We start from the raw sequence: 26,079 nt of genomic DNA on the forward strand, positions 1-26,079 counted from the left end.
TGTGGGGCAGGAGGGATGGACAGATAAAAGAGATGGCCCTGGGACCAGAAATAGGAATCAGATTCTCCCTCACCTGTATCAGCTTCAGCCAGAGAGACCTGCCACCATGAAGGTCTGTTTGGGTCTGAGCCCCTGGCCTCGGGTTCTGGAACTTGCCCTGCAGGCTGATGTCAGCCCTCTATGAGGTCACGGTCTCTCTGGCCCAATGCCTGATATCCTACCAAGGCATCTCTATGAGCTCACTGTTTGCCCCACCCTCCCCACCCAGCTGGGCTCATCCCCTACCCATAGCATCCCCTTCACCATATAGTCTAGCACAGGGGGTTCAACCTTTTTAAAGGAGTGTACACCTTCTGGGTACACTTCTGGTGGTGTGGGGGGTGGTGGTGGCGAGTGGTGGTAGAATGGGGTGGTGGATGGCAGCAGCAGCCGCTGCCTGTGAGCTCCCCCCCACCACATCCAGTCGGCCATGTGGCGCCTGTGCAGCTCACAGAGGGGAGCCACTGCCCTCACCCCCTACCCCTCAACCCTATTCCTGGGAGGTGGTGGCATGGGTGGTGGGCATGGCATGGGTGGTGGGGGGTGTCGCTCCATCCCCATCTGCCTTCCCCTACCCTCTAGTCTCTTTCCAAGTACCCCCAGAGTTACGTGTAGCCCCAGTTGACAATCCCTGGTCTAGCATATTCTGTATCCCATCTCTGACAGTGCCCAATGCCAGAGGCTGGAGAGAACAGTACAAGAGAATCCCATCCTGGACAGTGGGTGGGCTAGTCTGGCCAGAAAGGGGACAGTTCTGTCCAAGTCCATGTAGTGAGTGCGAGCTGCCCAGCAGTGCAAGTGACAAAACCAAGGGTGTTTATACACGTGCTCTGGGAGTGTGGGGGATGCAGTGCTTCAGTTAGAGTGGCTCTGAAAGCGTCACATGCATCAGTTTCCCTGTGTTAAAAAATGGCGATGGGGGCAATTTAACTACAGCTCACTGAAAAAGCATTAGTTAAAGTGCCCCACCACCACTTTTCAGTGCAGGGATGCTGACAGATGTGACGCTGGAGTCTGCTGGAGCATGGTAATTATCATGCTCCCGCACGCTGTAATTACAGTATGTTGGAGCAGCCTTGCTGCATATCTATAGGTGCCCCAAGTGACCAAGTAATAAAACCAAGTGCCAGACACAGGATAGGGGTACAGCCTCTAATTACAACTACCTAGACCTTAAATGCTAGAGGCTGTAAGTAAGAGAGGAACAGTGGAAAACCAAGCTCACACTCCTGGCCAGCTGCAAACCCCGCCCTGCTCCACCCTAGCTGCAACTGACCCTGACTGTCCACTCACCCCACCAGCCTGAGTTCACCAGCCACGCCTGGCAGGGGTCAGGGACATGAATATTCCCTTCATCTCTCCCTGCTGCCAGGCAAAGACAGACTGGTCCTCAGTCCTGGGTGTTTGCTCCCCTCAGGCAGCTGTGCCATGCTGCTCTTCTGCTCAGAGAGCTTGAGTTAAATCCTAGTCACCGTAGCTAGAGACTCAGAAAATTCTTCTCTCTACTGGTGCTGAGAATGATGTGTCAACACCTGTGATTCCAGTGGCCTTCTGATTACCCTGTGATTCCAGGTGGAGAATGCTGCCATCTCCAAATGGCATTATCTGCTGGCTTTAACTCCCCACCCTTGCTAGGTGGTACCTTCAAGTTATCTCAAGGAGTTCTCTGGCCCTTAGTGGCACTACCTGCTGGTTGGGCTAGCTCCTGACCTCTCTCTCCAACACCCATCCTATGGCACAGGAGGGAGTGCACCCTAATTCCTGAATGATGCATCCTAAAAGGAGCCGCCTTTCTCCCTGTGGAGTAGGCTTCCTGTCTGCCTTGTCTGTCTGCCCTCTTTGTTGAATTTAACTACATGAGAATGAAGTTTCAAATGATCACAAAGTACAATTAGCAGCCTCCACCAGACCACATTTTTTCCTAACTCTATATTTTACCTATTTTTCCTAAAACAATTTAACATGTAGGTATAATCTCAGTATCTTTTTAAAAAAGGAAGACCATTTTCTAGGGGCGCTGGCAGCAGCCGCTGTGGAGAAAGAGAGCTGTCACTTAATGTAGAAGAATAAAGCAAGGGTCTCCAAAGGTCATTTAGTCCAAAGTCTTTCCTCAAGAAACAGGCCTCTCCTGTGGACAGGATTTGTTTTTGTACAGGAAAACACCTTTCAGTTTCCAGTCCAGCCTTGTAATCACTCAGCCATTGCACTTAGCTGAAATGGAGTCTACAAGCAGAGTGAATAAGCCATGTGTGCTATGAAAGTGTGTTAGGGTAGGCACTGATAACCAGCTTGACTGGATCCTGTGCCATGGCCGAGCTCTGCAGAATTTTGTGCTTGAAGGTCAGGAACTAACTATCTCTTTCCTGCAGTGCTCCATGTGAGATGGTAGGTAGGGCAGCAATGAAGGTCTCTGGGTAGGTCAATGAATGCGGATTCAAGAGGCCTAGAGTCACTTCCTGGCTTAGCTAAAGACTTCCTGCGTGACCTTGAGTACATCACCTAACTTAGCCAATGTCACTTCCCCATACATACCTGTATCACCCCCCATTTCTTCTGGTGTGGGAGGATCTTTCTTTCCAGCATCTTCCGACAGTGTTTCCAACTGTTCTGGGGAAAGAGTAAAAAACAAACAAACAAACAAAAAAAAAAATAGAGTGAGGCAGGGTTCTGTTTGATCTGTGATCTATGAATGAGGGGCAGGCAGTGGTGCTGGGGCTGTCCTCCCAGCCACGGTTCCTGGAGGTGCCCTGAAATGACTAGGTGAAGCCCGAGCCCACAAGGGATGGAATGAGGGCCCCTTCTGTCCTACATGCTGAAGTCAAATGTGGAGCAGTCTTTCATACAGGAGTCTCAGCTCAGCCCCTTCCCTGTCTCCACTGATTTCCCTCCTCCTCATAACATCTTCACGGTTTCTCTATGCTTCCCCCTCCCTTGGGCAATGTGAGTATGTCTCCTGCCTACTCCTGCTGCACTTGCTAGCTCCTGAAAATGCTTTGCAGCTCTACCACTGCCTTTGCTGCCCACCCTCCATTCCCTATCAAAAGAGTTCAGCTAGCTCTTTTCTGCACCTTTCTGTGTTTGTCCAGGGTGGCAGGGTTTGCAAAGCCCAGGTCAGGAAGTATTGCTTAACTCACACAATTCTTGGACATGGCACCTGACCAATGAGCAGCACTAAAGGGACAGACCCAAGCCACCCATTGTATTGGAAAGATTAGAGCAGCAGATTGCATGGAAGAGAAGATATTCCATACTAGTTCTGCAGAACCAGCCAGTCTAAGCAGAGGAAAGATACAGTGCAGGTATCCTTCATCTCCACTACTAGGCATCCAGAAAGCAATGAGCCCAAGAATCTCTAGGAATGAGCAAAGTAGTTAGGGGTTAACAATAATGACACTTGCAAAGAGGAGTGGATACAGGGAAAACTTCTCATCTAGAATGAGAGAGGTGACAGCAGTTCTAGTCCCCAGCATGCAAGATGACAGAAGAACCAGAGAAAGTACAAAGAAGGCAGGGAAGTGGTATATGATTGTGGGATGGGGGGCAGTTATATACACCCTGCCCCCTCGCCATGCTGGTGCCCCTCACTCCTGACCCACAGCTCTTTGGTACCCATTGGTGCCTCTCACTCCTGATTCGCAGCCCCCTGCCCCCCCCACCCCTGCTGGTTTCCTGCACTCCTGACCCACAGCCCCCTGCATCCCCTAACCCTGCCAGTGCCCTGCACTTGTGACCTGCAGTCCCTGCTCCCTCCCAGCTCTGCTGCCCAAGCAGCTTGCTTGCGCACACACGCATTCTGGCAGCTGATGGGGCCCTAGTTCAGAGCATGTGATCTCCCAACAGCCAATCAGCTTCCCCACTGGCCCCAGCTCCAAGCAAAAGCAGAGGGAAAGCAAAAACCCAGACATTTGCTCGCATTTTAAAAAACCTGCCTGGACAGAGGACAAGCGGCCAAAAAAGAGGACATGTCCAGGCAAACCCGGACATATGGTAAACCTACGTAGGTAGTTTTTGAGACAACTAAATATCAGAGGAGGTGGAATACATGAGCAACATAACCACATCTGAACTTCTTAGTAATTTCCTCCTTTATACAAAGTAAAGCCACCATGCTGCGTCAGAGGCATCTTTGGGGCTTTTGTCAGTCCCAAAGGAATTGTTTAGCCCCTTAGTCTGATACAGGGTACATATACCATTTCACACTCTCTGAAGACTGGCCTGACATTAAGTAAGGCGCATTAGGGAACAGCACTGAATAATGGAAAAATGAGTTACAGTTTATCACGTGGTTCCTCTTAGATGTGGCAAGGCAATGTTACATAAAACAGGTTCATGGAGTGATAGAAATTGGAAGTGAAAAAGACCTGTTACAGCTATCTAATTTAAGCAGAGCTGTTAGAGAAAAGTGGTGAAGGTACAGATTAAAAGTATCAAGTGATAAAAATGCCCCTAAAATGCTAGGGTATTTGTGCAATGACCAGGCAATTCTAGAAAAAGCCATAAATATACTGGTTCTGCAGTGTTTCTTTGAAGTAAGGACTTGGAAGAAAAATGACAGGACGAGACTTTTAAACTGTAGCTTTGGTAGTCTGAACTGGAACGGAGATGCTCTGTTCCAATTGCATCCTATGTTAGTACCGGTTATAAGCCTTAGAATATTTAGACATGATATTGTCTTTAAATCTATTGCTATTTTCAGGTCTACCTTTACTCCATAATAGCTGAATCCAATATGTTCTACCTGCTTCTTCCATGCTTTATTCCCAATTTTTATCCATTCTGTGGCTTGTTTGAGTTGGGTGTTCCTATTTTTAAAACAGAAAGAAAGCCACCTTGGGTATATTTTTAGCAAATGCTTATAAATCTTTGCAATTAGACACATCCCTTACATATCTCCCTTTAGATAGTTATCATTTGCATGGAGAAATGTCATTTTAGAAACACAGGTCTTTGCTTACTGGTGTTTTATTTCCCCTCCCCCCAAGTGAATAATCAGCAAAATTAGAAATTAAGTTAACTTGTTTTTCGGAGTTAAGTAGGCATCCTAAAGGGAAAAAAAAACAACTAACACCGCCTGATGCAATATTTCATTGCTACACAAATGGTCAACTTTTGGTATCACTACAGAATATAGTTACATAAAAGTATGAACTTCAGTTCTCTAGAGCTAAGAAAATGCTGCAACGTGAAAGTTTGCCCATTCCTATTCCTCAGCCAATTAAGGCCACGTGAGTCTTAAACTTTGCTAATGTTCAATGTACTAGAATAAGGTTTTACCAGAATGAAAACTGAACCTCAAAGAAGGGATTACTTGAGAAGTGGTATAGAGCAGTGCTTCTCAAACTATCTGATGTGGCGGACCGGCAATTTTTTTTCCAGTGGGCCAGGGACCAGTACCCGGTTCAGCCAGTGGCAGCAACTGCATGTAACAGCACTACACAAATGCGTGACCGGCTGTTTCTTTCTCTTTCCTCACCTCGCACCACGTGACGTCACCTGGAGTGTTGGAGCATACAAACTGTGGCGCTATGACATATCAATGTTATGCTTCTGAAAATATATTTCTTTCTTTTCTGGCAACTTGCTACGGACTGGCGAATATATTTCTTTCTTTCCTAACAACTCGCTGTGGACCGGTGACTGGTGGCTTGCGGACCACCACTGGTCCGCACACCACCACTTTGAGAAGCACTGGTATAACTGAAGCACTGGCCATTAACTAAACTTGCCATTCTTTCCACATATTTAGCCATCCACATGATTAGCAGCACCTGCAGCTGTGAAATTCTCTCTCATGGTCACAAATAGTAATTTTTTTAAATAATAGAAAAGGTCATGATTCATTGTATAACACTTTCTACCATAGGTAATGTTCAGGTTGCGTGCTCGGTTTCATGCTTGTAACCTTTTGTCATAGAACTGGTTGCTGATGTGGTGATAAAATACTTCAGAGAACTGGCTGATCAAATAAGGAAAGTTTTTCTGTTGCCCAAGCAATATTGTAAACAGAGTTCTGTAACCATGAGATCACAAACTAATAAAACATAATAAGGTGTTTTACTGGACCAAGTCGTTGTCAGGATTTTATGGACTAAGGCATAGTCTTCCCAACCTTATAAAAAACAGGATTACATACACTGAAATATGATAGTGGATTTATTGCATTTTAGTTACCTGTGGAATATAATAAAGTCAACTGTTTCTACTGAAAAAAATGCTCTGTAATCTCATGCTCTTTTGCATTGATTTGGTGAGCTGCATTAGAAATTAAGTATGGAAACAACAGCAACCATTTTTTTTTTATCTTGGAGAAATTCTGCAAGACTGAGCCCTGCCACAGGGTAGTTTTCTAGCCGATGTCAATCAAGGCCCTGCCACAGGTGCAGATGAAAGCTGGATGGAAACCAGCTCGAGTTGTTACACATTTTCAGGCAAGGTTCTTTGAGTAGATGTGACATCTTTTATTAGACCCACTGAGTAGTTGGAAAAAAGGTTCTTAGCAAGCTTTTGGGTGCAGTCCCCCTTCTTCAGGCTTAGGGAGTTCTCATTATTATATTCCACAAGTAACTAAAAGGCAATAAATCACTATCATATTTCACTATGTAATCCTGCTTTTTCATATTTCAGTATATAAATCCTGAGAAGAGCAGAGACTTCCTATGCCTGAAGGATGTCTGCGCCCAAAAGCTTGCCAAGAACTTTTTTCCAACTACTCAGTTGGTCTAATAAAAGATATCACAAAAGTACCTTGCCTGCACATTTTCAAGCACTCACTTCATAGCTCCTTGGCTCTCTTGAGACCCGGATGGGCATTTTTTATGGCATGATAATTGCTTTGCACATGTGGCTGGTCTAGATTTATTGTGCGATTCACCAGTGAATGGCGGAAGGTAACATGCGGCCGGGGGTCGCAAAATGGCTGCCCTGCCTATTCCTCAGGATGAAGACGACATTTAAAATCTACGAGTGTGAGCACAGGGGAGGTTGAAAAACCCCTCCTGTTTGTACAGGCTAGGCTGACAAGAGACAAACCAGCGGCCCCGCTCCGCATTCAAACGGAAGCTGGATAGAAACCAGTTCTCGAGCTGTTGCACCTCTTCATGCCTAATTCTCGGCTCTTCTTAGGCTGGGCTGCTAATTTTTTTTAATCATGCGAGACTTCGGCTGCACGCGCGGCCTGGCGGCATCTACTGCGCTTCAGCAAGTCCAGTGCGCGCCGACCGGGGCGGCTCAGCTGGGAACACAAGACCCCGCCCCCACCCCCGGGCCGCTGTGCGCAAGCTGAGTGAGCCTGGTTCCCGCGCCCCATCGGAAAGGCGAAGCGGAGAGCTCAAGGCGTCGCGCCGGCGGTAGCTGACGAGGGTGACTTGAGGCCGATGCCCACGGAGGGCGGAGCCACGGGTGCTTCGAGCTTCACTGGTGCGCACGCGCAAAGCGCCTGAGCCGCCTCCCGCTATCAAACCCTCCCCGTGTGGGGGGGGGAAGGAGCGCCAAGCCCCGCCCCCGCGCTGCGGCCAGAACGCCAGGGCATCGCTGCCCGTTGGCCGGGCCGGGTGGGGGGGCGGGGCCGGAGTGGTTGCTTAGCAACGGCGCCGCCTTGCAACACAGCGGGCGGCGCGCGGAGGCTGGACATGGGCAGCGAGCAGGTAGCGCGGCCGCGGAGGACCCCCCCCCACGTGCTCGCTGACCCGCGACCCCCTGCTACGTCACGGCCGGTCCCCTGCCCTAGCAGTTACGTCACCCTGCCCCCTTCACCCCCCACCCCCATCCCGGCCCTGGGCTCTGACCCCAGCACCTGCCTCCTCCACCTGCCCGGGGTGCGGGCTCCCGGCCCACCCCCCTCGGGGCCCATGCTCCTGACCCCACCCGGGTTTTCTGCCTTGTCCCAGGTTCTGATGGGGCTGCGCCACTGCTTTTCTGCCCTCTTGGGTTCGGGCCCCTCCACGGCTCTGGGCCCGGCTGAGACTCACTGGGGATCTGCCTCTTCTGAGCTCCGCGGCTCTCAGCCAGGGGCAGCGGCCTGCTCCTTCCTGCGCTTGGGCTTCAGCATCAGCATCAGCCTGGAGCAGGGAGGAGCAGGGCCCGATTAACGCATAGGCAAACTAGGCACATGCTTAGGGCCTCCAGTGAAGACGGGGCCTAGTTGTGCTTATTTGACATATTACAGTCATTGAGTGAAAAAAGTAGGGGCCCATGAGTTTGTTTGCTTAGGGCCCACTAAAGGGTTAATCCGGCCCTGGGGTGGAGCCATTGCTAACCTGTCTTGTGCCCTGGGCACAACGCCTGTGTGGCCCTGGCCGGGGGCAGCAGGCTGATCCTACCTGCCCTGCATGTCCCTGGGCTTGGGTGGGCAGTGCAGATGGCTAGCTGGAGCACGCACTCTTGCCACCGGCCTTCCTGGTCCCACCCTGCCAGCTCCTCCTGGAAATATGGGCCAGGGGCAGTCCCACCTGCCCCACATGCCTCTGTCCTCAGGAGGACCATGTGGGGTTCAGCCGCAGCGGGCTTCAGCTACATCTCCTTCCTAATCTGCTTCTGCAGACGGCGGTGGGAGCCGTTCAACCTGCTGTGTCACGCCAGTTGAGAACCACTGGCTAAGCCCATCATCTTGCATAGCAAACAAGGCTGGCATTGGGGTGTTTCAAGATTCATAATTTTAAACCCTGCCTACTGACGTGATAATGGACAAAGCCAGGGTGAGCCCTAATCCCTGTCTGGGCACATCTCAGATATGCTAGGTAATGGAAACAAGTTGGGCTGAGGTTTATTTATAGCGACAGATACAAATTGTGTGATGAATTTATGGAAACAAGTAAGATGGGAGAAGAAATGCTGCTCCCAGGAACATTGGAAATGCAGCTCCTTGCCCTTAAGGCTAGGCACAGAAATTACACACAAACTGGTATAAATGATTGACACCAGTTCAGATCTGTACCACAGAAAAAGCTTTGTGCACATAAACTATTTTCAAAATGTCTGAAACTGGTTTAAGATAAACCTGGATGGTTGTAGTATCAGACCAAACAGATCTAGGTTAAATCAGTGTATTGAACTTCTGTCCCAGATCCCTTCCAGATTCAAGTTAACTCACAGTCACTCAGCATTGCAGGATGCTTTGCACCTCCCTGCAAACCCCTCCTCACGGAGCGGGCAGGCTAGCCTTGGTCCAACCTGTCTGCTCCAGCCAAGCAGGGAGGTGTGCTCTAGGGCTACTGCAGGCATGTGGCTGCATTTCTGGAATCAAAAGTGAATGCCTGTTCACTTGCTTATCTGTTCCATCTACACAGTTTAGATCAGCTGTTCCCAAACTGACAGGTTGTGCCCTACTCCCTCCCTCACCATGGGGAGCCTTGATCTGTCCTCCATGCACCTTCTCTTACCTGCTCCCTTTCCACCACAACAGACTTATGAGCTGGGTGCAGCTGTATCGGATCGGTATCGGCCATGGGCGACTGGTTCCTCCAGCTGCCAGTCAATGACCGAGGGAGAGGGGGCCATCTACAACAGATCATGCTGACCTGGAAGTGGCAGTGGCACGCTGCTGGCACTTTCAGGTGGGTGCGGTCACTTCTCCTGGCACCCCCACTCCTCAGCTGGCACTCTCAAAGGGGGCACTAGCGCTCTTGCCTGCATCCCCGCTTGGGAACGCTGGCTGTCAGGGGGTGCACCAGCACTCTCAAGGGGTGCATGTGCACCCTTGTGCACCCCCATGTGTCGCCACTAGTATCAGCTGATATGCCTCCTTAATAACTGGCTATTGGTATCGGCCCCCAAAAATCTCTATCGGTACACTCCTAAATCTGTCAAAACGTACCACTGACAGGTTGTCTGTGTACCACTGGTAGTATGCATACCAGATAGGGAACCACTGGTTTAGACTAACCTGCAAAGATTGAATTCAGCCTTGGGCTTTTTGACTGTCTGTACTGAGCCTCAAAGACTAGTGCACAGGTGTAACTTTATCCAGTATGTTGAGTTCTAAAGTCCTGAAAGCCACTCATAGAAGGAAGGTTAAGCAGCTGCCTAATATTGTGAAAGAAGAAGGGGACATTGTACCCCTTTCTCATTTGGTAACTGAATATGAGACCAGCCAAAATAAGTTCCCAAACTCTTCTGTTCACTTGGCCTGATAATGATATTGTAGGAGCACAGACTACTACAGTCTATGCATATTTTTAAACAGCAGAGGGCATTGTTTTCCTACTTTTTATTATGTGTAATTTCAGACTCGCCTTGTTTCTTATGCTAATATAGAATATGTAGGTGTTTTGGAGGGTTTTTTTCTTTAATTGGGTGAAAGTTTTTGTATTTTGGTTTAAATAAGCGGGTTGGCTCAAACTTTTTAAAATGACTTTTTATTTTTTTCCTCTGGCATTTACTTAAACACTCAGACTGTTTGAGCAAGAGAGCAGGTGGTATAAGCATATTTGTTGAGAAAGACTTTAATATATTTGGCTCATTAGTGGAAAGTTGACTGCAGCATGACATCCTCTAGGAAAACAAAAGTGCAGTGCCTGTGCTCTGAACCTCTTTAAGGCAGGTATTTAAAAGATATAATCCTCACTGCAGCTGTTCACATAATTTTTAAATTAGTTTTGCAATGTAAATGTAAGCAGACATTTTGTTCCTGGGTTGTGGTTTTCATAGTGTTTTCAGGGAGCAGAGATTTCTTCTAGAGGCATCAAGAAGTGTTAGATTACAAGCTGAAGAAGAAAATTTTGTTCTCTACCTTTGTACAAAATATTACATGGAACACTTATTTGAGAAGGAAACATTTAACAGATTCATGGTATATTTAATAGAAAACTAGGGAAGATAACCCCTAGTCCAACAACCCCTTCTCAATTTCCAGAATGATGTGGGGAAGGATAAACACACATAATGGAATGCTAATGGAAGCTTTAAATTTGAATATTTTACCAAACGGCTTCATGATAATGAAGTAGAATTATGCAAATACCCCTTAAAAGATCCTCTCACTTAATCAAGGTAAATAGAAAGGCTGTCAGTATTAAAAATAATTACTCCATAGCTTCACTGCAATCAGTGTATCTGGGGTTTGCTTTACATGAACAACAAACTGGCCAATGAATAGGGAAGCATGATGTTTTTCATTATAACTAGGCACTGGGTTTGGTTTACCTAACATTTCTCTGGCCTGTTCAGTTTCCAATTGATTTCTATTTTCAGTAAGTTAACCTCCTCCCCACTAGAATGTTAGCTTTATTTTTTTATTGCCTGCTCCTCATGTGTGGTATGCTGTACCTATAAGCCTGCAGCTGGGATGCAAGACATATGGCCTATGGTCTGCATCTAGCTGGCTCTGGATACTGGAAAATGGGGGGAAAATGCCAGGATACTGGAAAATGCTGAGCATGGCCGGGGGAGTGGCCTCCTGCAGAATCTGGGGCTGTTGGGCTATAGTGGACATGGCTATCAGGTCTGACCACTTTACCCATTGCTACCACTATGGCCCTACCTCCTCACCGACCACTGCCCTATGCTGGAGCTGCTGTTGTCTCATGCCAGAGCTGCCACTGAGGCATGAGACATGTGGGAGCAATGGCAATGGCAGCTCTGGCAAGGGGGAACATGGTGGGAGCTAGAGCTGCTGCTGCTGTGGCCTCATGCCTAGTGCTGGAGCTGCTGCTGCTGCCACTGAGCTGGAGCTGCCACAAGCTGGGATCTGGCCCACAAGGAGCCACATGGTTTGGATCCAGCTCAGGGAACAAGGTGAGTTTGATTCCAGATTTACAGGATAAGTATATAATTTGTATACAAACTATACACAAATGGCAAGGGCAACCTCTGTGTGTGGCACGTGGCAGATCAGGCAGGGGACAGGCAGTACAGCAACAGATCGGTTAGGAAGCTGCAAGGAGAGCCTGAGATTAGACAGGGAGCACAGGGCAGAAAGCAGAGGAGGACACTGGGCCGGGAGTACAGTGTAGGGAGCAGAGCAGCAGATTGGGCAGAGGAAGGGGATCAGAGTGGCACTTGGAGGGTGTAGGACTAATCTGTGGCCAGCCTGTCAAAAAATTGGCTCCCATTGGAATAATGCTGTGCCAGTCCCAATTTTTTGTGTGTGTTGTTCCCCTTGTATCAAACTGTTGTTATCTGTATATTGGCTAAATACATACAGTACATAATTTAAGTGAATAGCATCTCTCAGCCCCACTGCCTGCTTGTTTTTGTACTGTTTCATTGTCCAGAAAGAGGGAAGAAAAAGCGATTGTCAGAAGGTTTCCATGAGAAGATTTGAAAATGACAGGAGCTATTGAAAAAGAAAAGAACTGGTTGGTTTTGAGGCTGCTAATCTCATGGAACTGAGAGTGCTGTGTATTTAAGGAGCATTATTTACACTAAGTTTGAATGAGTGCATAGACTTTTTTCAGTCCATTGGTCATGCAGTTCAGCAGAGTACATTGTAATCATTTACACTTGTGATGTAAGATTATATTATTCTTATTTGACAGTATTTGGAATCCAGTTTTCGCAGATGCAAATAGCTACAAAAAGTGTAAGGCACCAAATAATATGATTTTATGGTGCCAGCTGTTCTGGTTGTGATGCTATCCTTCCAGTCTTTTCAAATCTGTTAATTTGAAAGTGTCTCTGAAAGATGTCTGATGCCTTTAGTCAGTAGAGAATTAATTCTGAAAGTTGGTGTTAACCATTTTAATGTTAGCTGGTTTTGCTACTAATTACAATAGAACAATCTAGCACCTGCAACTCTGGGTGAAGCTTGACAATGTTAGCTGAGTTTGGACAGAGAATACCACACTTTCTGCCATATAGTTTGACCCATGTACAATGTAGTATCTTTTCACCATGTTTTTATCACGTTAAATCCAAATGTTCCTAAATTAATTTTCAGGACTTATGTGGGCAGTAATTCAAAATGGGCTAGAGAACAGTAGTTTACTTGCTGAATTTTTGTGACTCATTCATTCTGGTAATCCTTTTAATATTAGATGGCAAATAGATTAAAAAAAAATAAGACCTTTATGTTTCTTCAGATACGTAAAGAAGAGAACCTGCATTTACACATCCAAGCTTTCAGAGAAGGGACACAGGCTTGAATAGTGACCTCATAAGCTTCTCTTTTAAACCCTTTATCGTGTCATATATAGATTTTAAAATCTAAAGCATTAGAGGATGAGAGGACTGGCTAAGTTCTGGAAGACTGATCAGCCATGCCACTAAGGAACTGCCTGCAGTAATTTAGGATGATATTTTTCCTAGCCCCATAGTAACTTATACTGATTATTTCTCTTTCTCCTGGGAAGTTGTTGCAGTTGTAGGAGCCAGCAGATAACCTGGTTTCTGGGTGTGCTGCTGGTTTATGTCTGATAGGGCATATCTACATGTTGCCCTGTGGTGACATAGTGATGTTCTACGTCACTGTATGGTGTGCTATGGTGACATAGTGATCACATGGATCTACACGTGATCACCAGCTATGTTGCTTTGGCGGCATGCTCCCCCAGTATAGTGGGCGCACGCTCCCCCATGTATGGAGCGTGTATTGTTTTGGAGTCATTAACAAGTGAAAATGTATATCTAGACAATTACTTGACGGAGGAGAGGAAGTTAGTTACTAGTAACTGGAGTTTTTCAAGATAATGTATTGTTCACATATGTATTTGCATCCCACCTTCATTGCTTTCTTCCTGAGTTGAATCTAATATCAGACCCTGTAGTTAAAAGGAAACTAAGTAGCGGGAAGGGGCTTACTGCCCTTTATTCCCCAACTCAATCTTGTGGTGTTGGAGAGAAGGCTGCTGGAAAAAACACCTTAAACATCCTTCATTTGATTGTGTTTTATGGAAAAAGGAAGGAAAAGAGGAGAATTTGATGTGATATTTTCCTTTTGAAAAACAGGAAGTGTTTTGCAAAAGTTTGTGGTTTAGGAAAAAAATACATTTGTTCATTAAGAACAGAGCTGGGCTTACAGAAAATGGTGCCCTGGCTGAACTTGTATTTTGGTGCCTCCCTGAATACCCCCCGCTCCAGGTCACTGGCACTGTGTTGGGGGAGGTGGGAGTGAGTGGAGTGTGGGCAGGGAGTGTGTGTGTGTGTGTGTGTGTGTGTGTGGGGAGTGGGTGTGTGTGTGGGGAAATGTGCATGTGTGAGGGACACATGTTCCCCAGAGGCTGTGGGTGGCAGGGGACCCAGTGGGCTATTATGGGACAGCATGTATCCACTCACCTCAGATGCTGGCCTGGTGGCAGGTGGCAGGGCTGGGGGACAGTGGAGGCTCAGCACAGGGCAGTAGGAAGGGCGGGTGGGCGGTCAGCAGGCAGGGCTGTCCACACATGAAGCCCAGCCACAGTGAAGCATCACTTGGCTGCCTATGCCCTTGTGCTCGACAGTGGTAGTAGTGACCGGGGGGGGTGGGGGGGTGGGTCTGCAGCTCAACCTCTAGCCCCAGCAGGTCATGATGCCAAAGCCCTTGGCATGCAAGCCAGGGCCACCCAACTGTGCCACCTTCTCACTGGGCACCACCGTCTTGCCCTTGGCCCAGCCCTCGATGCCATTCTTCCAGTCTGTGATGTTGCCTGTCAGTGCTTCCCACTGCTGCCACCTGGGGGCTTTTTATTCTGCTGCCCTGCCTGGCTGGCTCCAGTCAGTTCTGGGCATGGCAGACCCCTCTCTCTGCCCCCCAAGATTGGTTGTGACCAAACTCCCCTGCTTGCTCCTGCCCAGCCTGAGTGGTGGGGCAGGGCAGGGCTGGGCATGTGTGTGTGTGGCACTCCCTTGACCATGGTACTCTGGGTAGTCACCCACACTGCCCAACCCTAAGGCTGGCTCTGATTAAGAGCCTTAATATGAGGGCTCTTCCCACCCTTATATGAGGGATTTTGACCAGTAATTATGACAATTGAATCAAACAGTGGATTTCTATTATTCTACATTATCTTGTATTGTTGTAATGTTTATGTTGACAAAATGTTAGCATGGATCCTCCCGAGCCTGATGGAATTGGCTGTTCCAATGGAAACACAATCTGGTGAGAAGAGAAGAAATGGGGTGCATGGAAGGGTGCCTTTTGGAGAGGATGAAAATAATTAATTAGAAAGAGAAACATAACTGAATTGTTGTATGAATTTAAGTTTTATCATACTGAGAAGTTTAGTATTACTGGTTTAGGTTTTTTCTTATTTTTCTTTCTAGCCCAAAACAGTTGGCAAAGGAAAATTGGCAAAGACTACAATTAAATTTTTACCACATCTGTCTCAGGTAATTTTTTTTCTATTTTGTCCCTTCAATTAAATTTTCCCCTTTGGAATATAAAGGAAGCATGGGAGAACCTACAGTGAGAATTTACAGTAAGAAATGCATCTAATCAAAACACGTGCATGTGGCATAACAACAAGCCTTCATCTACATATACAAAAGCATTGAAAATAATGAATGTGGTTTATTTAGACTAATTGAAAATGATTACCGGATAGAGGAGAGGGACAAAGCTACATGTCATTGAAAAACTGGAATATAGGTTATTCTAATCTGACCCCTTCAGACTTTGAGGGTAACAAAATATAACAGATAATAAGGTGTAAAGGACCCATTGTGTCAAACAGTTATACATGCATTCTTTACTACCATTAAGGTCAATATAACTGCTGACAGAAGTAAAATTAAGCATATATGAAGGACTTCCAGGATTAAGACCTGAGCCTCAATTCAGACCTATGATTTTGTTACACTTGTACAAAACTATGCTGTATTTCAGTTAAATATGGGACAGCTATAGATGGTGAGGATTGCTCGATTCACCATCTATATTAATTCAGTTTTATGTCATATTGTCACTTATTTGAAATAATGTGATGATACTGATTTGAAACTGGGGTAATGAAACAGTGAACCAAGAAAGCTTGGATCTCAGAATACATATTGTGGATTACTAATTAGGAATTGATACTGGGTTGCATTAAGAATAGCTTTTAAGGAGCTAAATAAGAAGCCATTACAAAACTGAAGTTTTTTTAATAAAAGGAAAATAGGTGGAAAATTAATTTTTTACTTAACTGAAATGGAAAGAAATGTAGTATATTCCTCAGGTAAGTGAAAGCATCATGAAATGAAAGACAGCTTTGTAAATCCATCAAGAATTCTTCATGTATTCAGTATCTAGAGGTTTTACCTTTTAAAGGTGGGAAGGGAAATGCAGGAAGAAGGTTAAATATATCAAGACCAGTCTTAAGCAAGTCCCCCCAAAACTAGCAAAATTTAGTCAGTTCCTCATTAGTACTCAGTAAGTACCTAAAGTTAGCAAAACTGTCGGAAATGTCAGGAATCTTTGGATGTGGTTGCTTAAAACAACAGATTTTGCATTGGAAATGGTACTTAGGCCATATTTTATGGCATAATTACTACTATACAAAATGAAATTTTAATTATCTCTTGCATCATTTGGCATTCTTAACCTGTGTGCATTTGATTTTAACGTGATACTTAGTTCATTTTGAGCTAATTTAAAATAAACAGTCTTGAAACAATAAATAAGTACATAAACATCCAGCAACACAACCCCTTTGCTCCTGAACTGGGATAGAGGGGGGCCTTCAAACAGGTAAACCTCTAACCATGTGTAGGATTTCACAAAGGACACATAAGAGTTATTTTTGTATGTTTCAATAAAGAAGCGAAGCTGGAATAGAGGAAAACGGATATTTTGGAGTTAATTCTGCTTGTGTGTGTGAAAATTGCGAAAAGTTACTATGCAGTATCTGATTTGAACTTTGCAATATCTGAGTTAACAAAAAAAGTTACCAAGATTCAGGTCAAGGAAGTTTTTTTGACAGCCTCAACTAGTCAAAGAGATACAGAATTGTATCTCTGCCTGGGGGAATCCAATAAAAGCTTTTCTTAATTCTTGAATAAGTCTCCTGAAAAATTGAGGGTAATGCATTTTGGGAAATTGTGAGTCGTAATGTAGTTTAGTGTGAGGAGTCATTTTCCTTACAAGTATATTTCTAGGAGTTTTACCTGAGTAGTAAAAATAGGGAAAGTTAGTACTAGATTCTTGAAAAATAACAGGAGCCTTGCTAAGTTACTGATGGCTATTGTGCACTATGATTTTCACATTAGAGTTAGGGTCCCCCATGAAGTGAGACCCAGGATGTGAAAAACCATTTTTTATATTGAAGGGGAATGGATCTTATCCTAGGTCCGCTGTAGTATTTTTGACTGCTATTCCTTCCCCTAGTTATAGATTCTTTTTGGCGAAAATGACTTCACCATTTTTACCTATTTTACTTAGCTGTAGTGTTGCTTTCATGTTCCTTTAATCTTCACAGATGTCTTGGGTTTGTGGTCGGTATATACAATTTACACAGATTAATAGTAACTTATTATAAGCATAAAATGTCACAAGTTATTTTTAGTATGTGAAAGATTTTTCTGTGCATGCTCCATATTATAAGGAGGATGTGGAGAAATTAGGTTCTAGAGGCAGATGACAAAATGAGAAAAGAATTGGAAGGCAAGCTGTATGAAAAAAGGCTGAGAGGATGAGGCTTATTTAGCTTAAAGACAAGGAGATGGGGGGTCATAAAAGCAGTCTTCTGATATTTGAACAATTATTCCCTTTTCTGGCAGGGGGCAGGACATGAAGCAAGTACTTTACATTGCAGTAAACTAGGTTTAGATTCGATATGAGGAGAAACTTCCTTGCTTGCAGATCATCAAGGCAGTGTAGTAAGTTGTCCAGGGAAGTTATGGAATTCCCTTCATTGGAGGTTTTCAAGACGAAGCTGGATAAGCATTTGACAGGGACGATTTGGGCATACTCTGTGACCCTGGAGGTCCCCTCCCACAACCCTATGATTCTGTGATTACTTCTGGTGTATCTGTGTGTGACCCTTAAAGCTTTTAGATTGATGTGCCTTGGTATGTTATAAAGCTAAAGAATAAAATACTCATTTCAGGTAAGCGCTAAGCCACAATGGCAGGAAGCTGCTCCTTTATTCCACTTGAGAAAAGAACAGAAAGATGATGGACCTGATGAATTTACTGTCAAAAATGAGTTTCCACCTGGTAAGGTTAGCGCTCAACATTTAATAAAAGAGACTTTAGGGGGGAAAGTGTGAAACTGAGGTAATACAAGAATAGAGGATTGTGAGACTAGGATTTTATTGCCAGACTGCCAAAATCTCCCAATATGGCCCCAGGCAATCTTATAACCTTTCTGTACCTCAATTTTCTTGTGTGTACAATTAGAACAATAATGCTTAATTTACCTTGTGGCATTATGGTGCAGGTAAAGTTACAAATATTTATAAAGTATCTTTATCATCTTGGATGAAAAATATAGTATTAAGTGTTGCTCATTACTTTGATATTTTTGGTTCTTCATGTAAAATATTAGATTGAGGTCTGGCACAAAGTTTACATGTAAATGTTTGCAAAAGCTGGCTTGCTTTTACCACCCTGTAACATTAAAAATCATCATTTTATTACTTATTCATGGAGTGTTATTTCTTTTAAATACAAATAATTCATATACATTTTCCTTTTAACATCAATCTGTGGGTTTTTTTAATGATTTATATTGTATAACATGCCATATTTCCTCACATATACAACACATGGCTTTTTCCCAAAAAACAGCTGCTGGACATTGGAGTGTGCATTACATGTGAGAAATGGTAAGCACAGTTTCTGCTGCTCCAGGTGAAACCAAAAGTAAAATCTGCAGTGATCCACAGGGAGCAAAACAGCCAGTGGGCTTGGCTTCCTACCTAGTTGCTGCTACTCAGTTACTTACTACAAAGAAAGATTTTTTTCCCCTTCATTCTGTCTTTTAGAAACAAGGTGTATATTATTCTAGTGTGTGTTGTATACAAGGAAATATGGTACTATAGCAATGTTTCTAATTTATTTGTAAACTATGGAACTGGTTCTGTTATTGAAGCAAATGACAAAGGTCTTGACTTCAAAGAGGAAGAGTTAGGGTATTTTTTGTTCGGGTTTGTTTTTTTGGGGGGAGGGGAGTTGTATGTGAAAACTAGTACAGTGATCAAAGAAATACACTTGGTCGGGGAAGGGGTGAACCCTGGCCCAGGTAAAGTCAATCCCAAAGCTTCCATTGACTTAATTAGACAGGATTTTACTCAAAAATCTTTATAAAAGAAATATGGTTAGCATTCAGGTTTACTTTAGCACTTAACAAATATCTTTATGAACTATTGACACTAGCAAAGAATTGACAAAAACAATGACATCTGTTTCTGAAATTGTAATATTTTATTTTTTTATTTTAATTGAATAGGTCGATATAATTTTTTATGGATTAATATTTGTATTAATTTTTAAAGCTTTATTCACTTTTTCTGCAAATGACTGATCCTTGAAATGTGGTGAGAGATCTTAATTGGAATAAATTAGAGGTGAGGGCTTTGAGAACTCAAGTGTATTTATTACTTTGTGAGCTTGGATTCATAATATGCAACTTCCATTTGTGTTTCATGTAAGGAGAATATTTGGAAAAAAAGAATAAGAGACGCAGGATACAGGACTCTGAAGTTGACGAACCAATGGCTGGAACATCAGCTAGTAAAGTACAGGACAGCTATTGTCCAAAAAAGGCTCGTGAAAATTTTAGAAGTGCTCTTGTTAATATCATAATGTGAGTTGTCTTATTTTTGTATACATGTGCTTTTCCCTTTTTCTAAGGTGAACTGAAACTTCTTTAAAATGTTAGGGTAAAAAAAGGTTTTAAGATTGCCAGTCAATAGTAAGCTATGTATATGAATGCAAAATATATCAGTAACTTAAGAAATCTAGTAGGTAAAATACTCTTTTTCATCACTTGCAGTAGTTTCAGGAAAATTGACCAGATATGGAATAAACTGTGGAACCACAAGGATTGGGATTCAGTTGCATTATTTTGACTGTTTAGAAAACTACTTGGAAAGAATGACAAACTTTTACATATGACGTTAAGTAGAACACATGATCCTTTTAGTAGCTGAAGACTGTTGACCTTCTGTTTTGTACCCCCTGTTGAGTACTGCAAAACAGATAAGGTCTTAGCCTTTGTGCCTTACAATAAATGACTTCATGAGAACTGGAGGCTCTGTTTGTATGCGACTGTATCTCACACTTTAATTCAACGTCTATCCTTCAATCAGCTGTGTTTTCCTATCCTCTTTTCTTACTATTTTATTGATATATTTATTCAGTTGTTTTGTCATTTATTTTGTTTTGACTAGACTCCTCTCTCTAATTTTTTTGAATTAAAGCATTGTTTGTTTTTCTGTTAAATGTACATCAGAGTGATTCATGTGGTATGATGGCGAGTGTGTGTAGGATTAAATTGCTTGTGATGGAGGCTGGAAAAACACTTTCCCTCCTGGAGAGCTATGTCTTGAGATGCTTTGCTTTGGGAGCACAAAAGAGCAGGTATAGATCTTGAATTAAAAATGGATTTGGCAGCTGGAATTGATCAGATGATCCATACCTTAAAGATCTCAAGTCAAACTCAGTAAGGGATGTATAATGGATTCAGACTGTCCTTATTTTAGGAGTGTTTAGTAAATATACCTAATATTTAGTGTTTCCCCTCTCCTTTTTGAAAGTTCTTGAAGTGTGATAAAAATTGTCCATAAATGATGTACTGATGCATCTTATTGTTAAAAGTATTATAAAATGATATCCACTTTACTTTTATAACTTACGCAAAAAGATGGAATCATGCACCTTGCACTATTAAACTATAATGAGACTATTTCATACTAACGTGTTGTTTTATAATACAGCAAGCAGTGATGCCTACAAGGCATTTGAAAACTATCTATATATAAAAGTTAGTGCTAATCAATGAATCTGGACATTTTTAAAATTTGTTGCATCACATATGTCTTTAGATGACATTTAATTGCATTTATGTTGGCTTATTATATAATAAAAAAGGATAAATGATTTTTCCAGGTATTCTAATTATTAAATTATTATTTAAGTATTAGTATTGACCTTTAAAAATATTCTGGTTCTTTTACAGCCTTGGACATCTTAAACCTTTAAAAATTGAAGTCCTGTGTTTTTAGAAATCGTTTTGTTTAACATAAGTTGTAAACTTTGTATAAAATTATACCATATTTTCTTGCATATAACACGCTCTTTTGCCAGTCACAATTGGGGTGCATGTATTAAGTGGGAAAGCTGACTTTCTGCCCAGAATAGAAGTACCCTGCTTTGATTCCTGCTCCATAGTACAGCACCTCTGTCATTACTGTTCAGGCTGCTGTGGGAGTCTTATTGGCTCATTGGTTTAACGGTTTACCACTCTGGAGGTGTTAATAACATCCTCTACTTTTCAATTGTCTTGACTTTCCACTAATTAAACTAACTTTTCTTAGAGCAATTTTGCTGTCTGCTTGCACTCCTGGTCTCTTCTCCTATTTCACAACTCTTTAGCTTTTTTCAAAAACATAGGTGCACCCAAAGAGACCAGTCTTCAGCAGCAGGTGGGGTTTTAATTAGTAAAGCAGGAAAAGGAAGGGTGAGTCAACTGAAGATTAGGTTCTGTCCCTGCTCTCTGCAGAGAGAGGTAGTTAGCAATGCTAGTCTGAAGTCAGTCAGAAAGCATGGTAGATATACTTCTTTATAGACTAACTAAATAAGATATATGTCTCTCTGAAGCTATAATTCTATAAAAAAAAAACTTTTTTCCCCTTCCTTCTGCCTTTCAGAAACAAAGTGCATATTATATACAAGGGCGTGTTATATAGGAGAAAATATGTAGTGTCTCTTTTGAAAGCACAGGGCATTTTCATATGTGCTCCGAGAGGTGCAGGGAAGTGCTTTAATTAGCGAGCCATGCTAATTAAAAGCTCCTGAGTGTCATGTGTATCAGCGTCCCCTGTGCTGAAAAATGGCAGGGCGGTTTGAACTAAAGTTCATCAAACGAGCTTTAGTTCAAAGCACCTTGCCGCTATTTTTCAGCTCGGGGATGCTGATACGCGTGACAAGGGAGCCTGCTGGATTTCCATGCTCCAGCAGACTCACTCGAGTCTGTTTCGACGTACTGGATTTCCAGCATGTTGGAGCTGGCTCCCTGCATATCTGTAGAAGCCCACATAGTCTGCATTGCATGTATCTTCTGCTAAGGAGATTAGCAGCCTGAAGACTACTTTGGAAATGTTGATAAATACAACTGAACAGAAGGGTGGAATCTAATACTGTGATTTAGCATCAAAAGAACTGGCAGTGTAACTGTAATGAATACTTGACTAGAATGTTTTAATTGTCATAACAAGGATTTTGCATATTGGTAGTTTGGCATTATTGGATGATAAAGAATTTATTTCTTCTTGAGGAGCTTTTTTATTTTAATGATGCCATAATTAGTTGTCATGAACTGAATTAGAAAAAGTGGTTAGTGTATATATATTTAACGCTTACAATAACACAAGTTTTAACATATCCCAGCAGATCCTGCAGTCCGTATTAATTTTAGTAGTTCTTACTGACTTGATTGTGGAAAGATACATAATTGATATTCCAAAGGTATTTCCTGTTTAAAATTGAAATTTAAAATTAGATTGCATTTAGATTAAAAACTACATTAATAGGCATGTAAGCATAGAATTAAGGATCAAGCCTGTAAACCTTCAAAGAAAAGATATTTGTGAATAACATTTTGTCTGGAAAAATATTAGAATTTCAATAGAATTTTTGATGCTTATGACTCCAAAGGTGGCAATTGTTCTTTTGCTTGGTTGGTAGTTCTCAGATATGTGTGCTTTATCTAAGGAGCACAGGGCACAGCGCACATAATATCATCTTTGTTTTGTTAGGCAGCAAAGCTTTACTGTGGAGCAGCCTACTTCCCTAGATGAAACTCAGCCTCCAAAAGCAGATTTTTCTTCACCAATAGAAAAAGACATATTGGTAATTAAAGACTATGCCTTTCATATAATATTACTATAAATGATTTTTATGTTTCTCTTAAATTGTGATGAGGTTATTGATGTTCTGAATTATTATGGTAGTAGGCACTTTAATTTCTTTGAGATATTAGTTTTATTTGATATACTGTAAAGAAATTATTGAGAATTTAGATTAATTTTTAAAGCTTTAGGTAACAAATTATCTCAATCTAAGTCAATTCTGTTTTGTAATTTTCTTTTGTTTTTAATTGTCTAAATTTTTTGTTGATAAAATGTATGTACAAAAGAAGATTTTCAGGCAGTATTATACTGAAGAAATTAGTGTTCCTGTCTGTCTCTGTCCTTCTCCCTTCTAGAAAATTGAGCAGAGACTGTTTTTAGGTTCACTGAATAACATCAGTGAGAGGAATGATTGAGAGTTGCCATGGAGGAAAGGTGTGTGGGCTGTATGCATGTTTTAGCATCTGCTTAGACCAAGCAACATATTTTTTCCTCTGAAAATATTTCTCCTCTTAGCAGGAATAGAATACAATAAGAGGACTCTGTTATGGAGTCTTATTTGGCTACAGGGGGGTTTCTCATTAATCCAGTAATTTTTAACCTTTTTAGATCCTTCCATATTATTTCTGAATTTAGTGGCATCCCGTTTCAAAAACTCCTTGATTTATTACAATGCTTAGTGCCTTGCACAGGGTCTGTGTGAGTATGGAAGTGGGGGGAGAAGTGAGCCCTTTCCTCCTCTCAGTCTGTGTCACCCTTAAAAGGATCTCCCAGTACTTCAACTGATAATCAATGCATTAATATTTATTACAGATTAAAATGCTTTGCATCCACCCAACACAATTTTTTTCTGTATTTTCTCCGGCCAATTATTTTAAATTGGATAATCCACTTTTGAAGTGGAATGAGCTCATTTTGTGATGTTCACCCAGGAACAGGTTCAAATGGTTTGCTGTCCTGTATTTCAAATGTACTTTCCTGCAACTGGGAAACCTCCCACTGCTGTCTTACATTTATTTTGCATCTGGATTGCTCTGTTTGTTTACCTGTTTGCCCTCGATTGCTTGAGGTTACATTGACTGGAAGTTGCCTCCATGTTTAAATGCCTAACATAACCAAATGTGCCAGGTTTACCAGACAGATGTACTGCTCACATACCCTTGTTAGCATTACAGCCTCATGGACCAGTGAAGAGGTGATGAATTTGAAAGATCTTTAAAAGATCTCAGAAAAATCTTTAGCAGCAGCCCCTGGAATGGGAAGAGCTATGAATATCTGACAGAGCTGATTATGGAGAAGGGTCACTCTTAAGACAAATTCCAATACCACAACAAAGGAAAGAAACATTGGCAGAATTATAAAAAACCCAAGTGAATCAACAGAATTTCCAGCAGTGTTCCTGGTATTTATACCTGCTATTGTTGGTTGGACCAGAGGAGTTTTTGCCAAGGAGGCTACCACGAAACACCAAACTTTGTGGGCAGCTTTTAAAGCATCCAAGAGACTGCAGAACTCTACTCTGACAGGACACTACCAAAGACATTTTTTTTCTGAAAACCATGATCCCATGCAAGAGCCAAAGGTAGATCCCAAGGAAGACATCCAGATGAACAAGCAGCATAAATAGTGCTTGGGAGAGGACTTTTTCCAGAAGCAGAACATGCTGTCCTACAATACAACTGGGCTACACGAGATATGGTACTGCACATTAATGTAGTTTACTGTGAAGTAAGTGTGCGTGTCTACATGTGTGCGCGCTTACTGCACAGTAAAAACCCTTAATCCCACTTAAATTTTCTACTTGCAAATTTGCAAATGCAAGTAACAAATTTAAGCAGGATTAGTTAATGCGCAGTAATGCACATGTAGACGCGACCTGGGAGCAAGTTTGCTCCTGGGTCTGCCCAGCCACTGCAAGCTAGGAGCCTCTTCTGGCCCTGGGCTGGGCTGCCTCTATGGCAGTTCCTGTCTGCAGGCTATAAACGCCTGCAGACATTTTGAGCCCTGGGACACACTCACCAGGGAGCCTGGGCAGGCCACAGGCTACCTGTGCTTGCCTGCCTGCCTGCCTGTCAGCACCCCAGCACTGCTGCTTGGCACTGTACTGCTGCGTGGTTGCCAGGGCAGTGCCATCAGGGCCAGTTGGGTGCTGAAGGGAGCTGCAGGATGCTTCAGCTTCTAGCCAAGCCCGTCAGCCCCTCAGGGCCACCTGCAGGCAGCTTCTGGGCAGCAGGGCCAGCGCCATCTGCCTGCAGCACACCCCAGCAGCTTGCCTTTCACCTGCAGGGGCTATGGAGCATTGCCTCTGCTGTGTGGCTGGCAGTCCCTTGCTATACCCTTGCACTGGGTGCCTCAGTCAGCTGCCCAGGGCCAGAAACACAGGGACAGCCATGTGGGGGCCCAGAGAGCCGGCATGGGTCCCAGCATGGTGTCCTCCTCCTACCCAGGCCTGTGACCACATGTGTCCACATGCCTGTGCCCTCCACCCAGGGCCTCAACTGGAGTCAGGAGGAGACTGGCAACCTTGTGGTGCTGTGGGGTGAGGGAGAAGTGCTGTGACAGTTTGAGTGGGGCAGGTGCTCCAATGCCCACATTTATGAGGCCCCGTCAAGCTGGATGTGGGAGCGAGGGCACAACTGGCCAGCACAGCAGTGCTGCATACAAGTCAAGGCGTTGCGGGCATTTGGTTGCTGTGATTGACCACAATTGTGAGTTCAGCCGTGCTCATAAGTCCATCCCCTTTATGTGGCAACTGACAGCCATCCTGGCACCCTGGGACCCAGGCCACAGCTGTGCAGTATACGCGTGCAGTATACTCCAGCACAGGCAGGCTGCCCAAGTCCCTGCCCTGTCACTGGAGGAGGGACCCTCAGGCATGCAGCACCTCGTCCCAGCCAGCTTCCTGGCTATAGTTTCTACCAGCAGCTTGGGGAGCCCTGGCCAGTGTCTGCCTTGCCAGATACACAGCCCTAGGGCCAGACACGAGGCGCAGCCGGCTGCCAGCAGTGCTAGCTCCTCCCCAGTGGAGGGCCTTGGCCAAGTGTCTGCACGGCGTGCCCCACAGGGCAAGCCCACACATGGTTTGGCAGGTGAGGATGTCACCTACGAGAATGTGTGGGAACAGGCCGACTGGGAGTTT

General features: G+C 43.8%; 1 protein-coding gene across 1 annotated transcript in view; it reads left to right on the forward strand.

Annotated features, from left to right (window-relative positions):
- The first annotated feature begins 7,550 nt into the window (after nucleotides 1-7,550).
- The window catches only part of DNAH7 (dynein axonemal heavy chain 7), a 217,336-nt gene continuing 198,807 nt past the window's right edge, over nucleotides 7,551-26,079 (forward strand). Inside the window, exons 1-5 of the mRNA XM_019492106.2 lie at nucleotides 7,551-7,682; nucleotides 15,214-15,279; nucleotides 17,976-18,084; nucleotides 19,522-19,675; nucleotides 22,848-22,941. Of these exons, the coding sequence (XP_019347651.1) occupies nucleotides 7,668-7,682; nucleotides 15,214-15,279; nucleotides 17,976-18,084; nucleotides 19,522-19,675; nucleotides 22,848-22,941 (438 nt within the window). The 5' untranslated portion in view covers nucleotides 7,551-7,667. The remainder of the gene's footprint in view (nucleotides 7,683-15,213; nucleotides 15,280-17,975; nucleotides 18,085-19,521; nucleotides 19,676-22,847; nucleotides 22,942-26,079) is intronic.

This window comes from Alligator mississippiensis, chromosome 4 (genome assembly GCF_030867095.1).
Source record: "Alligator mississippiensis isolate rAllMis1 chromosome 4, rAllMis1, whole genome shotgun sequence".
Classification (NCBI taxonomy): domain Eukaryota; kingdom Metazoa; phylum Chordata; order Crocodylia; family Alligatoridae; genus Alligator; species Alligator mississippiensis.